We start from the raw sequence: 14618 nt of genomic DNA, 5'->3' as shown, positions 1-14618 counted from the left end.
AGGCGGACTCTCAACCACTGCGCCACCAGGGAAGCCAGATTGTGGCGGTTTTATGCCGTGTCGGTGTGGTTCTGGATTCCACTCGGCCAAGAGAGGAGCTTTGGGAGCTCGAGGAGGGAACAGAGCAGCGGCCAGACCCCTCCCCCACCCCAGGTGTGGCTGGGCTCCCCTCCCAACCGCCAGCCTGGGGACCAGCAGCTCCCAGAGGCAGCGGGTCCAGACTTTCCCACGGCGCCCTTGGCAGTCCCCCAGGCCACTGCTTCAGGAGGCCAGCAAGGGGCTGTCATCTTCCTCAGGCCATTCACCGCCCCCCCCCCGCCCCCGCTGCTGCTCTGGCTTCTCCACTGAGTAATGTGCTTCGGACAACTAGACGGGCGAGTCTTTTTTTTTCCGAAACATTCATGGTGGTTCTACTGACTGGCCCACTGATCTATCTGTTGATCTGTTTATGCCTCTTAGAACCCCATTCTTACTTCAGAGAAAGTCAGCACCTTTAGTGCTTTGTGGCAAGGATATATGCACCTTTTAAAAAAGAAAAGCTTTCATCTTCGCAACACATATCCAACGTACTCCTCTACAGAATTTCTATGTAACGTCCTGTATAATTTTCTAGCGCAGTGCACAACTTATCTGCCTCCTGTGACCAGAAACATGTCCCATGAGGGCAGGGTGTTCTCTTCTCGTGTGTTCCCGGATGCAGCCTCAGTACCTGGACGTGGCAGGAGGTCTCTGTCGAGTTGAATAAAATGAAACAATTCGCACAAACCTCACAACGGTGCATATTTTGCGGTAGAGGTGTCACAAAAATTCAGTCTGACACTGTCTTTTCAAATGACCATGGTGATTTATAAAACAACACAGTACTTTTAGATAGTTCCAAAGAGTCATGGATTTGCACAAATACTCATGTTCTTCTGTTCAAATAGCTGCCCTCTCTGCAATCAAACCACACCCCATCCCCGCAAGCCTGTCAGGGGTCAGAGGGTGTGGTTCCCATGGAGACTAAAGGAAAACTCCACTTGGTCACCTAAAGGAAGTGTGGGTGATGAAAAGCATTGTCGTCAACATCATGACGCTCAGACAACAGCACCTGTCAGATGCTGGGTATTTTCTGAGCTGCGTCCACGTCTCTGTCACTGCTGTCTTTGTCACATCATTTTCCTGTTGTAGAGCAGTGTGTGAATTCACAGCTTGTACCAGGATTAGTTTCAAGTGACAAAACCCCAAAATATGAGGTGCTCAACATAACAGAAGGCTCTCACCTCACTGTGGCTGGTGGGACAGCCTCGCCTTCAGGGAAGCAGGCCCCCTCCACACGTCGTCTCTGAGATTCAGGTGTAACTGGGCACCCTGTATTTTATTCACTCAATCTGGCAACTCTCTGCTCGGTCAGTCGGTCCTGGTATCCCCAGGCTTCTGAGTAGCAGGTGTGTGATATCAATACTTAGAGGCTTTGGCCCACTGGACAGGCCAGCAAGTTCAGAATAAACTAGTTTCTTTGGGAACTGAAGTTCTGAGGTACAAAAAGGATCTGCTTTTTTGCAGTTCCTTTCCATGGAAGCTGTGTCTCGTGGCAGAGCCAATATTAACGCATGCTTCCCCACCTGTGCTGTTCAGCACAGCCAGGCTGGCATCGCCCGTGTGCCTGGAACTGAGGGGTCCTGGGACATGGGACTTGCAGTACCGAAACTGAGAAAGTGCCAGCTGGGACCCAGGGCACCAATAACAGCATCAATAGGGCCTGTCTCCGACTGAAGCATCAATTTAACCCAGAGATTCTGGGAGTTGGGTTTAGCTAACAATATTTTAAAAACATTGATATCAACAGATTATTCCGAATGCACAATCTGCACACATTTCTAAGATAAAAGACAACCTCCAGGACACTGCCTGCTCTCCGGTCAGGCAGCACTGATCTCAGGCTCCCAAGGAAACAGCGCTGCTCCTAACCTAAGGCCCTCCGACGTGTCCCTCTCGGCACAAGTACAGGGGCTGCCCTGTTGGCCTTCACCACCCGCCGCGGCATCTGGCAAACGACCCAATCCCTGTGCTGTGCCTTGATCCACCTCCTGCTGCTGCTGTAAGTGAATCAAGGGCTCCATTGCCCGGATGCCCTTGACCTTTCAACTTGTGCTTACCTCACCTGATGCCCCCTGGTGCTGTCACAGCGCGGCATGCAGGGAAGTTCTCAAATTAGTGCCAACTTGCTTCCGTTTCAAACAGATGAGTGAGAAGGTTGTCAGCTGCACCAAGGAGAAGCCTTAAACACCAGAAATGTCAAGAAGCCCAGAGGAACAGCGCCCCTCCACCCAGGACGCCCAGGAGAGGACGGAGGAGGGTTCTGAGGGTGAGGGGGTGTCCTCGGCAGGAGACGCCACCCGCCTGGGAAGCCTGCGCGGGCGCAGGAGGGGGGCAGCGGTGAACCGGCCTTTAGATCGAAGTCTGAGTGGCCTCGCTGGAGGGTCGCTGCAAATACTGAACGGGACCCAATGCCCAAGCTCCAAACGCAGTACTGAATACAAGCCGAGAGACCGAATACCAAACTATGTTTACTGTTGACAGTAGTAAAGAACAACAGATAATGTACAAACGGGAATAAACACAACAGAGCCGGCAGACGCCCCACCCGCGCCCGAAGAGCGAAACACAAAGGAAAAGCAGACACCTTCAGCGAGACGCCAGCCAGACGAGATGACGGCGGTCGCGCTGCCCAGGTGATCCGCACAAGCAGTGCCGGGCCATCCGGTGGCAGTGGGTCCACACACGAGAGCAACAGGACAACTATCGGAGTTTAACCAGGACAGACCCCGGTGCTTCACAGAACTGAAATCACGTGTAACACGTAAACTCCACAGCAACGCGGGGAGCAGAACACAGTCCACGGGGAGAGCCCGGAGCCGTCTCACTCGTCACCACACTGGGAAGCAGCTCTTTTACACAAAAACGTGAATTGCAAAATCAGCAATACTCCATCTTCCTTTTTATATACAGACTATCATTATTCATCAGAAGCAAATACTGGAAGAAATCTGAGGCCCCGGCAGTATTACCAGGTGAGACGTGTGGGAATTACTTTTTTCTCTGTTAAGGAAAGGGGAAAAGCCAACTTTCACTGCCCCTGAACAGCATCACCCGCCATGGGTGGCGATGGGTCCTGGCTCCTAGGCCCCAGGCCCCATCCGGGACCACGTTATTGAAGAACTTCTTAAGAAACATTCCAGTATTTTCCCTTCAACTTTACTATATTCTGACAAAGCTTACACTTGTAATATTTAGCATTAAAAAAAAACTGTGCCAGCAAGAAACAATAAGTGCAAGTTCGTCTCCCATCTCGACTGTGTCCCCAAAACTCGCCCCACAGAAACACCCCCAGAGCAGTGACGTGAGTTCTCTACATGACTGGAATGGGTAGGGGCCAATGCCTGGGGTAAGAGCCCCACCTGGACGGAAAGTGGGCACTCGGGCCACAAGTTTGGGGGAAATGTCATAGGAGGGAGAAAAAACAACAATGAAAGTAAAACCAAAACCAAAACCCCTCGCCGTGCATTTTACCCAAACAGAGGTACTGGGGTGATGGGCTGGGGGAAGCCGTGGACGTCCCCGCGGCCGCACTGAAGTGCATCAGAGAGCAGGGTCCTTCTGGGGAATGTCCTCGGTGTCTGAGCGTCCCTGGTGTGGGCACGGTCACACCTTCACTGTTCAATAGCGAACACAAGTGCAGTGACACGAGGGGACGGTGGCTCTAGAGGCTGCACCCAAGAGGCAGCTGGCCTTTCCGGACCCCCCCGTCTGCTGCTGGAACACATCAATGGTGTCTTCGTCCTCCATCTCCAGCTGCAGGCACAGAGCGGGCAGTGAGTATCCTCACGTCACAGGAAGGGGTCCCACCCCGCTGAGCACCAGGGTCTTGGAGCTGCCCCCGCCCACGCCAGGGACACCACTCTGAGGTGCCTGAGCCCCGAGCCTGCCCTCGGTGGGCACCCGGGGACAGAGGCTGAGCTGTGGATTTCCAACAAGCCCGCTTATTCCCCAAGCTTCCCCTAACAAAGGAACGGTCAACATTGGGGACTTGACCTGATAGAAACACTAAGTCCTGTTACAAACAAGGACTATAAACAAGTCTCTATAAAGTTTTACTGAAAAGTACAAACTGGCTAACGTTGCAGACCCAGTATCCAGGCCACAAGTGGGTGGTGACCGCATGTGCCCGGCTCGCCCGGAGCCTGCAGACGGCGGCGGGCATGGGCAGGCCCAGGCCTCGTCCCTGTCTCTGGACCACCTCTGCCGGGCACCCAGCCCTCCTGGTCCTTCTCCCAACACAGAAGAGGCTGACAAAGGACAGCTTCCTCATTCGAAAACTGAACCTCAAAATTACAAAGTCAAATGATCTAATAATTAAAGCCATTAAGAAAATGTAGGGACTTCCCTGGAGGTCCAGTGGTTAGGACTCCACGCTTCCACTGCAGGGGGCACAGGTTCGATCCCTGCTCAGGGAACTGAGACCCCACATGCCACAGAGCACAGCCAAAAAAAAATTTTTTTTCGACAAATAAAGAAGATAAAAGGTAAGGTGGGTATTCCCTGGTGGTCCAGTGGCTAGGACTCTGCATTTCCACTGCCGAGGGCCCAGGTCTGGGGAACTAGGATCCCGCAAGCCACTTGGTGCGGCCGAAAAAAAAGAAAGAGAGAAAATGTAAGATATTCTTTCTATGTGAGAAGCAATCGGTGACTCTCAAATGCAAGTATTCCAAATGGCAGTTATGAAATGCAGATCGGAAGAAGCCCTCAAGTATAGACAGGGTTGGCTTTCCTACCTGTGCTGGGGTGTCTGTTTCATTAATTGGTTGTCCATCAAACCTGAATCGAATCTGTCTCATTGACAAGCCCTGAAAAGAAAAAGCAATCATCATTAAACATTTTCAGCTAACACATTAATTCAAAAAGAATCACACATTTGGGGCTTCCCTGGCGGCACAGTGGTTGGGAGTCCGCCTGCCGATGCAGGGGACACGGGTTCGTGCCCCGGTCCGGGAAGATCCCACATGCCGCAGAGCGGCTGGGCCCGTGAGCCATGGCCGCTGAGCCTGTGCGTCCGGAGCCTGTGCTCCGCAATGGGAGAGGCCACAACAGTGAGAGGCCCGTGTACCGCAAAAAAAAAAAAAAAAGAAAAAAAAAAAGAATCACACATTTATGTGGAAACACCAGATTTCTGAATATACAGATTTACGATGCAGTTGACTACGAAGCCTCACCAGTGGGGCTGCAACCTAGTTCATGTGATGCACCCAGAACCACCTTTCAGACATTGCTGTTCTAGCACCTTCTAGCTCCTGGGGCTCCGCCCTCATCCATCTCTCTCGCTTCCCTCCAGGCGCTGAGCAGAATTTCGACACGTTGGCACCATCACTTCCTCCCCTTTAAACAATTCTCAGAAATAGGTCAGGCGACCCTGAGGCATGTGATGAGCCGCCAGCCTGAAGCTGGGAAGAGGCCCTTCTGCCTCCTGAGGGAACAGCTGGACGTGGTCGGGGGCACAGCCAGTTCATCAGGACAGACGGGATTAAAACACCCATCTCTGCTCCCTCCTGAAACCTACTGATGTGACATAAAGAAACAAAGAAAACAGGAGAGGGGCCAGGCCAGCAGACAAAGGGCGTCACCTCCGGGCTGGAAGCTACAGGGCTGTGGACCCTAGACCCCAAGGTCCGGATGCGGTGCGCTGGGGGGCCGCAGGGCGGACCACAAGAGCCCCGAGAGGGGCAGGGGCCAGGCACACAGGTGTAAGAGGCAGCGATGCAGCTGATCTGGGATGACTGCGGGAAAGTCCATATCCGACTCCCAAAGCAGGGCCCCCAACCCCAAGGTCGGGCACTGTCCCTCCCACGGGCAGAAGGTCCCCGTTCTGGAGAGGTGGACTCAGAGCCCTGGGCTGGGGACACAGGTACAAACGGGGCAGTGACAGGTGGCCAGCGGAGGCAGGCGAGTGACGCCCAGTACACCCGGAGCCCCGCCGAGCTGCTCCTCCCGGCCGCCGCGCTCCCAGGGCACAGGCGGGAGCCTGGGGGCCACTCCGGGGAGACTTAAAGACTCACAGATTGCAACACTGGGACCCCCACAGAACACCCACCCGGGCAGGCCACCCTGGGACAACATGCGGGCCCCGCCCACACACCAGGTATGCAGCTTTCCACCAGCTTTTTAGTGCTTCGTGCTTAAACACAAGCCGTCACCCAGGGAGAGAGGACAGTTAAGGAAAGACCAATGTGTGAGGAGTCAAAGCAAAGAAGAAAGAAAAAGGGGTGAGGAGGGCACAGGGGGAGGAAGGATCAGAGGACGCCGGGACGCGGGCGCACACACACGCACTCAAAGATGTGCACAGAGACACAGCCGCGCGCACACGCACACATACACGTGCACACACACACGTGCACACACGCGCACACAGATGCATACACACACCCGAAGCTTTTAGGGAGAAAGAAAACAACAGAAAGTTCCCCTGGGGAAAAGGGAGCCTCAGAAAACAGGAAAGAAAAAGAACTTTTTTTTTTTTTTTTTTGCAGTACGCGGGCCCCTCACTGTCGTGGCCTCTCCCGCTGCGGAGCACAGGCTCCAGACGCGCAGGCTCAGCAGCCATGGCTCACGGGCCCAGCCGCTCCGCGGCACGTGGGATCTTCCCAGACCGGGGCACGAACCCATGTCCCCTGCATCAGCAGGCGGACTCTCAACCACTGCGCCACCAGGGAGGCCCAGAACAAGAATTTTAAAAATCAGAAATCATGACAGAAACAAGACTGTCCATAAAAAGTGGGAACATGAAGTTGAGAAAACCTCCCAGAACAGAGACCAATAGCAACAAAACCCAATGCACGATGGGAGGAAATGATCCAAATGAACACACCTGGAGCAGGTAACTGGAAGCCAGATGGGCATTCCAGTGAAGAAGGACACAAATTACCAAAGAACTAACAGAAGGTCTAGTTCCTGAACTAAAATGAGTTTCTAGACCGAAAAGGCCCAGAATGTGCCCAGAAGAGTAAAGGGTAACACTGCCTTAAAGCACGAGAACAAAGTCCCAAAAGCTATCAGAGATAAAGCAAGCCGCAAACAGAGGAGAGAGAATCAGAATGCCATTGAACTTTCCACACCAGCGTTGGAAACTAGACGGAAATGATGCAATAGCTCCAAGAAAAGAAAATGAACGGCAACCTATGTGCACTCAAACATTCAAGCGTGAAAGTTTATAAAGCAAATCACTTTCCGACGTGCAGTATTTTTCATACCCTTTCTGAGCAAGATACTGGAAGATATGCTCCATCAAAACAGGGGAAGAAGACTAATCCAGAAAATACACAGGAGGCGGCTCTGGGATGATGGCTGAGCAGCAGTCCAGGTGGGGCAGGGAGGGCGGGGCCCTGGGAGGGACGGTGGGAAAGCAAAAGACCCAGGAACACGGGGGACGGTGCAGCACGGCGGGAAATTCAGGGCATAAATTAACAATGGGCCCCCAGAAAATGACACACACAACCACCACCAGACCAGGAGAAACAGGACTCAGACAAGAGCCAGAAATCTTCACAGGCCACTGTGGGGCTCAGGGCTGGCGCTGCCCCAGTCAGGACAGAAGCAGGAGATTCCAGAGCGATTGTCTGGAGCCCAGGGAAGGAGCCATGTGCCAGCGCGGGCGGTGGATGTGCGGACAGCGGGCCAGAGCTGAAGTCCCACCTTTCACAGGCGAAAAAAATCTCCAAAATCAAAAAACGTGAAGAAATAGAAGCGCAAGCATATTTATCAAAGAAAAGTGAAAAAAAAGTTGGAGTTGAAAGTGATCTCCTCTGAGGAGCAAGCTCTGAAAAGTGGGTTTTTTGCGGTATGCGGGCCTCTCACTGTTGTGGCCTCTCCCGTTGTGGAGCACAGGCTCCGGACGCACAGGCTTGGCGGCCATGGCCCACGGGCCCAGCCGTTCCACGGCATGTGGGATCTTCCCAGACCAGGGCACGAACCCGTGTCCCCTGCATCGGCAGGCAGACTCTCAACCACTGCGCCACCAGGGAAGCCCTAGGGTGTTTTTAATAATAACAACAAAAAGCGCAAGGCAAGGATTTATCAAAGCCAAGAACGGAAACTAACGAAGGTCCAGTATTTCCGAAGTATCCTGAGAAAAGCTGCCTCACCTGAAAGGACAGGCTCAGGGGGAGAGACTGGGGAGGAGCATCAGAGAGCACAGGGGACCGAGGGGACCGAGGGCACAGTCACGCTCACACGTAACACACACTCCACACTCCACGCGGTCAGTCTCTCTGGTCACCGTGGGAGAGCATACGAGCATCGGCTCCTTATTTTGAAATGTAGTAAACAAAGGGCAAGAATCAAGCATCGTCTGGAAACTGAACTGTGTCAAGGGCAGTGGCCCCACAGACGCAAAGGTGGAAGGATGGAATCCCAGGCGAAGCCACCACTCCGATTCCAGCAGCACCACGAAGACATCACCAGACATCCACCCCTGACCGGGGACAACCGGGTGGCTGAAGAGGGAGTGACCGGCCAGCCTGGAGGGGACAGGTGGAGGGGAGCACCTCTGGGGGAGGTGTGCACACACAGGCACGCGCGAACACACACAGGCACACGCGCACACACTCCGGGACCCCTCCCCACACCTGGCGCTCGCAGTAGGCCTTCATCAGCTTGCTGAGCGGCGTGTGCCTCTTGATCTTGAACTGGACGACGGAGCCGTCCTGCCCGGCCACCTTCAGGTTGATGTGGTCGTTCTCCGTCTTCACTCCCTCCTGCAAAGAGACATGAATCTCGGCCTCCAGCCCGTCGCCCCGCAAACACCACTTTAAAGGCAAGTGTTTGCGTGGCTGCTGGTCTTTTTTGAAGTCATTAAAACCAAGCTACTTCTTAAAATTCCCCAGCAATTCAGTCACTGGAGTGATTGTTTGATTTCTACACAAAACTTATTTTTAACTTCTACTTGCTGAGTCAGGAAATGCCCTGCCAGTCTAGTGTTTCCACAGACTGTCAATTCAAGGGGGAAAATCTGCTCAATAGATCCAGAAAACAATGGAGAGAAGATCCATCTTTGTTCTAAGATCGTTCTCATAAGACTAGGAGCCGCACGTATGCACAGGTGAGTTATACATACTTACGCACGTGGATGAATGAGACCAAACGACAGACGTTTCCGGCTGGGAAAGCGGGGTGCGAGTGGCTTGGGGTCCAGATGGCCCACAGCTTCCCTGCTCGCCACCCAGGGAGGGCCACCCTCAAGTCCGTTCTGTGCCACCAGTCCCACCTGGACAGGGTCACCGCCATACTCTATCCTGACATGATCCCGTAGTGGGGGTCTCTGGCCCCTGGAAACTACTGGAAGTTGATGCAAGAAGCTCGTGTTCAGAGCAGAGGCTCAGCCTGAGAGGACCGTTAGGGAAGACAGGAGTTGTTTATTTTTTAACAAAATGATGAAGCTGACCCCTGAGTCAATCTGCAGACGAGTTGGGATGGAGACCAAAGCGGGTTTGTACGCTGTCCAGCCACACGCTCTCGTCCTCCTCCTGAGGCTCCAGCAGGTCCGGCCGCCGCAGGCTCTCTGCTCCTTCCCTGCTGCTTCCCCTTCCTCCCCCGGGACCCACTCCCCGCCGTTTCCCCACCGCCTCCCTGCCTCACGGAGGGGGAGACGAAAGGAGGCCACTCAGCACTCTGGCCCCTGGAGGCCCCAGTAGGTGAGCTCGGGCTGGCCCGAGAAGTGGCCCCAGGAGGTGAGACTCCGGCCAGGAGCCTCCTCTGATGGAGCTGGGGCCCCAGGACCACTCCCCAGAGACTGAGGATGCAGTTGCTTTTCCATTTTTTCAAATAAAGGTTTTATTTTGGAATAATCTTACATTTCCAGAGAAGTTGCAATACCGAGGCACAGTGCACTCCTACACCAGCCCCGCCCCTGTTAACATCTCACGTACTGCAGTGCCCATCACACCCGAGAAACCAACACTGGCACACCGCTGACAACGGAAATGCAAGCTCTTTTGTATTTCACCAGGTTTTCCACTAATACCCTTTTCTGTTCCAGGATCCAATCCGGGGTACCACCTTGCATTTACAGATAAGGTTTCTTTTCCATTTATTCATCGTGTTAAAATGCACATAAAATTTACCACCTTCACCATTTGCAAGCGTACCGTTCAGTATAAAATACAACCATTGCCGCCATCCACCTCCACACCTCTTTTCATCCTGTAAACCCGAAACTCTGTCCCCACTGAACACTAGCTCCTCCCCCTCCAGCCCCTGGCCCCCACTGTTCTTCTGCCCCTATGAATCTGACTCCCCCAGGGACCTCCTGTAAGTGGAATCACACAGTATTTGTCCTTTTGTGACTGGCTTACGTCACTCAGCGTAATAATGTCTTCAAGGTTCATCCCTGTTGTAGCATGTGTTTAGGAAATCCTAAAAGGATTTCCTTCCTTTTCAGGCCTGAATAATATGCCGTCGTATGCATAGACCAAGTTTTGCTTATCCATTCATCCACGGACCAACTGACACTTCCGTTCTTCCACAATTTTACCTATTGTCAGTAATGCTGCTATGAACATGGGCGCACAAATCTCTCTTTGAGGCCCTGCTTTCAATCACTTTGGGTCTATATCCAGAAGCAGGGCTGCTGGATCCCATGGTAATTCTACTTGTAACTTTTGAGGAATTCCCAGACTCTCTTCCACAGCAGCTGCACCATTCTACACTCCCACCACCAGTTCCAACTTCTCCTCGCCAACACTTCTTGTTTTCTCTTGTTTTTTGAAAGCAGCAATCCTAATGGGTGAGGTGGTATCTCACTGTAGTTTTGATGTGCATTTCCCTGATAATCAGTGATGTTGAGCATCTTTGCATGGGCTTCTCGGCCATTTGTACGTCTTCTTCGGAGAAATGTCTATTCACGTTTTTTTGCCCATTTCTGAATCAGGTTGCTTATTTCTTGTTGTTGAGCTTTAGGAGTTCTCTATATATTCTGGATACTGATCCTTTATTAGATATACGATGTGGAAGGAAAATCAAAATGGAGTCAGTGTTGCTCAGAGAGCCTCTCAAACAGAGCCAGGAGGCCACTGAGGACGGACCTTACGCTCATCTCAGCCCAGACGGAATCTGACCCTGTGACCACGTCCTGTCCTGATGAAGGCATCCAGGACACCTGCCAGAAACCCAAGATACCTGTGGGACCCAGACCCTAAAACAACTCGTGACAGCCATCCCTTAAGGACAAATATTTCCTTCCTTGAGTCAGAACTCAGCCTCGTGGCTTTCACCTTTATTATAAAGCCCCTGATTCTTTCTCTTCCTCGGAAAGCTCTTACGGTTTGACCCAAATCTGTGTCTCCCAAACTGCAATTCTTTTTTTTTTTTTTTTTTTTTGTGGTATGCGGGCCTCTCACTGTTGTGGCCTCTCCCGCTGCGGAGCACAGGCTCCGGACGCGCCCGCTCAGCGGCCATGGCTCACGGGCCCAGCCGCTCCGCGGCATGTGGGATCCTCCCAGACCGGGGCACGAACCCGTGTCCCCTGCATTGGCAGGCGGACTCTCAACCACTGCGCCACCAGGGAAGCCCCCAAACTGCAATTCTTAACACCCCAAATAAATTACTTTCTTATCTGCAGCCTTCTGCGGTTCTTGTTTTGGTTGATAGTGATTTGAAAATATCTTCTCCCCTTCGGTGGGTTGCCTGTTCCCTGTGTCCACAGTGTCTTTTGATGCACAGAATTTTCAGTTTCATGGTCTAGTTTTTGTTTTTCATGTTACCTGTGCCTTTGGTGTCATATCCGAGAAATCGTCACCAAGTCCAATGTCATGGAGCTTTTGTCCTATGTTTTCTCCTAAAAGTTTTATTGTTTTAGGTCTTACGTTTAAGTCCTCCAACCATCTTGACTTAATTTTTGCATGCCGCGTTAAAAAAGGTCCAACTTCATTCTTTTGCACGTGGATAGAGAATGCATTTGCTTTTTTAATGAAACAATATGGGTGTGTTCAAAACAAAGAGATTGCAAGGGCCAGAACACAAAACAAACAGAAAGAGGGCAGACCAGGCAGAGAAAGACACCAAGAACAAATGGCCTGTCCCAGGCCCCCGGTGAATCCCTAATAAACAAAGGAACTTAGAGGAGGGGAGGGGAGGGGAGGGGAGGGGAGGGGAGCCTAAAAACCAGAACCACACTTCACACTATCAGTCCCCTGCTTGGGCTCTGGAGGGGAGGCAAACTGTCTTTCCCAACTGATCCACAAGGTTTTCTTTCTGCCAAGATGGCCTGGGAGTGTACCTCCTACCCTGTCCTCTCCAGGCCCAGAGGAAAGAGTGGCTCCAGGTAGGGAGCAGTGCCCGGCAGGCACAGTGAGCACTGGTGGGGCATGAGGCACAACCATCCAGTAGCCTTGGAAGTAGTTAAAACAAGTTTATTCTACTGAATTGGGCCTTGGACGTTGACCACGTGGGAGAGTTAAGTTTAAACACACTGAAGGGATGGTACTGTGTGTATTTCGTTGCCTATAAACTACAGTAAGAGGAGGCCACCTAGAAATCATAAAAGGGCATTTACATTTGGCCTCCCCAAGCGTGAAAAGCAAAGGCAGTTCCAACTGCACCTGGAGGGAGGACCCTCCTGGAGGGTGACTTTTTCTCACAGGAGAGGGCAGCGTCCACCGGAGCCCCACCGTGTGATCCCGACCGGAGGGGGGGGGCGCTCCGTGACCAGGGGCCCCAACTTCAGCTCAACCTCCAGCATCAGCGGGGTCAGCGGGAGCCTACACGCAAAGCACTCAATGCGCAGCAGATGGTCCACTTCAAAAAGGCAGACCCCAAGAGTGCAGATGAAGAGCTCCAGAAACCTGTTTTTAAAACTAGTTAGCACAACCGCGGGCCTTCGCGAGGACTGCCGTCCAGGGCACCAGAGTGCGGAGTGCGCACCAGAGAGCCCGGTGCGCGGGGCGTGGCGCACACCGGGTGACAGCGACGGGAGGTGGGCGCACACCCTGGGGGCGGCAGTGCGTCCAGACAGGTCCGGCCTCTCAGAGCCCCTGCCCAGCCTGCGCCCTCTCGGCGCTCCGCAGTGAGGACTGAAGAGGGGGCCCCACGCACGCGGGACAATAGGGCCCAGGCCGGCCCGGACCGTGGGTCCCCGCGTAAGAGGCGTAGTGGGGGTGGGTCCCGGCGAGGGAAGAGGTCCTGGGGAGAGGCGGTCCCAGACAGGGACTGGGGACGGGGTTGGGGGGGCGATGCAGAGGGAGTGGGTCGCAGGCAGGAGGGCCCGGGCTAGAGGCGGCCGCTCTTCGGGACTCGGCCCACTGGAGGGGTGGAGCTCGGACCGCGGAGGAGGAGTCTGGGCGAAGGAGGCCGGGGGGCGGGGCCCGGGCAGGGGGAGCTCGAGGGCGGGGCGGCCCCGTGGGGCGGGGCCTGGGCGGGGGGCGGGACGTGCGGTGGGGCGGGACGTGCGGGGGAGGGGAGACCAGCGGAGCCGGGCGGTGCGGTGAGGGGGGGCGGCGGGTGGAGAGGGGAGGAGGGAGGAAGGCGGGAAGGCCTGGCGGCGCCGCTGGGCCTCGGCCCCGGAGGCCGGCGGCGGAGGGCGGCGGGGCCCGGGGCACGGGGGCGACGCGGGCGGGGGTCCGAGTCCGGGGCCCGGCCCGCGCCCGCCGGCCCTTACCTTGGGCTTCTCCTCGGACATGGCTGCGCGCGGCGGGCGGCGGGCAGTGGGCGGCGGGGCAGCAGGCAGCGCCGAGCGGGCGACTGACGCTCTCGGCCCGCCGCTCTCCCGCCGCAGCTGCTCGCGGGGCCGCGCTTTGCCCCCAAATCCCCGCGCGCAGGTTGGCCGGCGCGGGTCACGCGGTGGGGGCGCGCGTGCACGAGGCGCGCTCCCGGGGCGTGGGGCGCGTGCCCGGCCGGCCGAGGTTCTTGGCGATTCCAAATGCGTCAGCCGGCGGGGCTCGCGCGGTCCGGCGTCCGTACTTCGGGGGGCGCGCTGGGAGCCGCGGGAACACAGGGCAGCTAGGGTCGTGGGGGAAGGGGGGAGCTGTGTGGGTGGGGCGCGCTGGGACCCCAAGGGTGCACGGAGAGCCAGGCCATCAGCCCTACAGGTGCGGAGTCGGGGGCAGGCCTGGCACATTATCTTGGCGCCTGAGAATGGCCCGCCCGTCCCCCGAACTGGCCCCTCACCTGCCGCTGCTCCGCCGGCTGAGACCGGGTGTGTCCACTGGCTTCCTCTGTGATGAGTGCGTCTCACAGGGAAACAAGGAAAATAAAGCCAGCCAGGTGAACTACCTCCAGTGGCCCCGGCGGGGACGACCCCAGGGCTAGGAAAGTCTCGGTTCACCTTCACAGAGGAGCCGAGTGTCAGGTCCTGAGGAAGTGGGGGTGAAGGAAGAAGGCCTACCAGGCTGACCCACCGGGCAGCTCCGTCCACTAAGGACACCCGGCACGTGTTCATTCAGCGAGGCCGCACAAGCTGCAGCTGCTTCCACCCAGAGCTCCCAGTGGACGGAGGCCTAAACGGGGCTTTTCTAGGAGGGGGTCAGGGAGGTGGAAAGTCTCTCACTCCGTCCACTTCTCACTGAGCGCTTAGCCAGGCTGACTCTGTGGCTCCT

General features: G+C 55.1%; 1 protein-coding gene across 1 annotated transcript; it reads right to left on the bottom strand.

The window, feature by feature from the left end:
• Positions 1 to 2518: 2518 nt before the first annotated feature.
• On the bottom strand, positions 2519 to 13799 carry SUMO3 (small ubiquitin like modifier 3). Its single transcript, XM_060100380.1, has 4 exons — positions 13682 to 13799; positions 8658 to 8786; positions 4815 to 4886; positions 2519 to 3834 (listed from the first exon to the last, which is right to left on the bottom strand). The coding sequence occupies exons 1-4, from the start codon at positions 13700 to 13702 to the stop codon at positions 3700 to 3702; spliced, it is 357 nt and encodes a 118-aa protein (XP_059956363.1). The 5' UTR covers positions 13703 to 13799; the 3' UTR covers positions 2519 to 3699.
• Positions 13800 to 14618: the final 819 nt, after the last annotated feature.

This window comes from Mesoplodon densirostris, chromosome 5, assembly GCF_025265405.1.
Source record: "Mesoplodon densirostris isolate mMesDen1 chromosome 5, mMesDen1 primary haplotype, whole genome shotgun sequence".
NCBI classification, from domain to species: Eukaryota; Metazoa; Chordata; class Mammalia; order Artiodactyla; family Ziphiidae; genus Mesoplodon; species Mesoplodon densirostris.
This window is presented reverse-complemented; position numbering and strand designations above follow the sequence as displayed.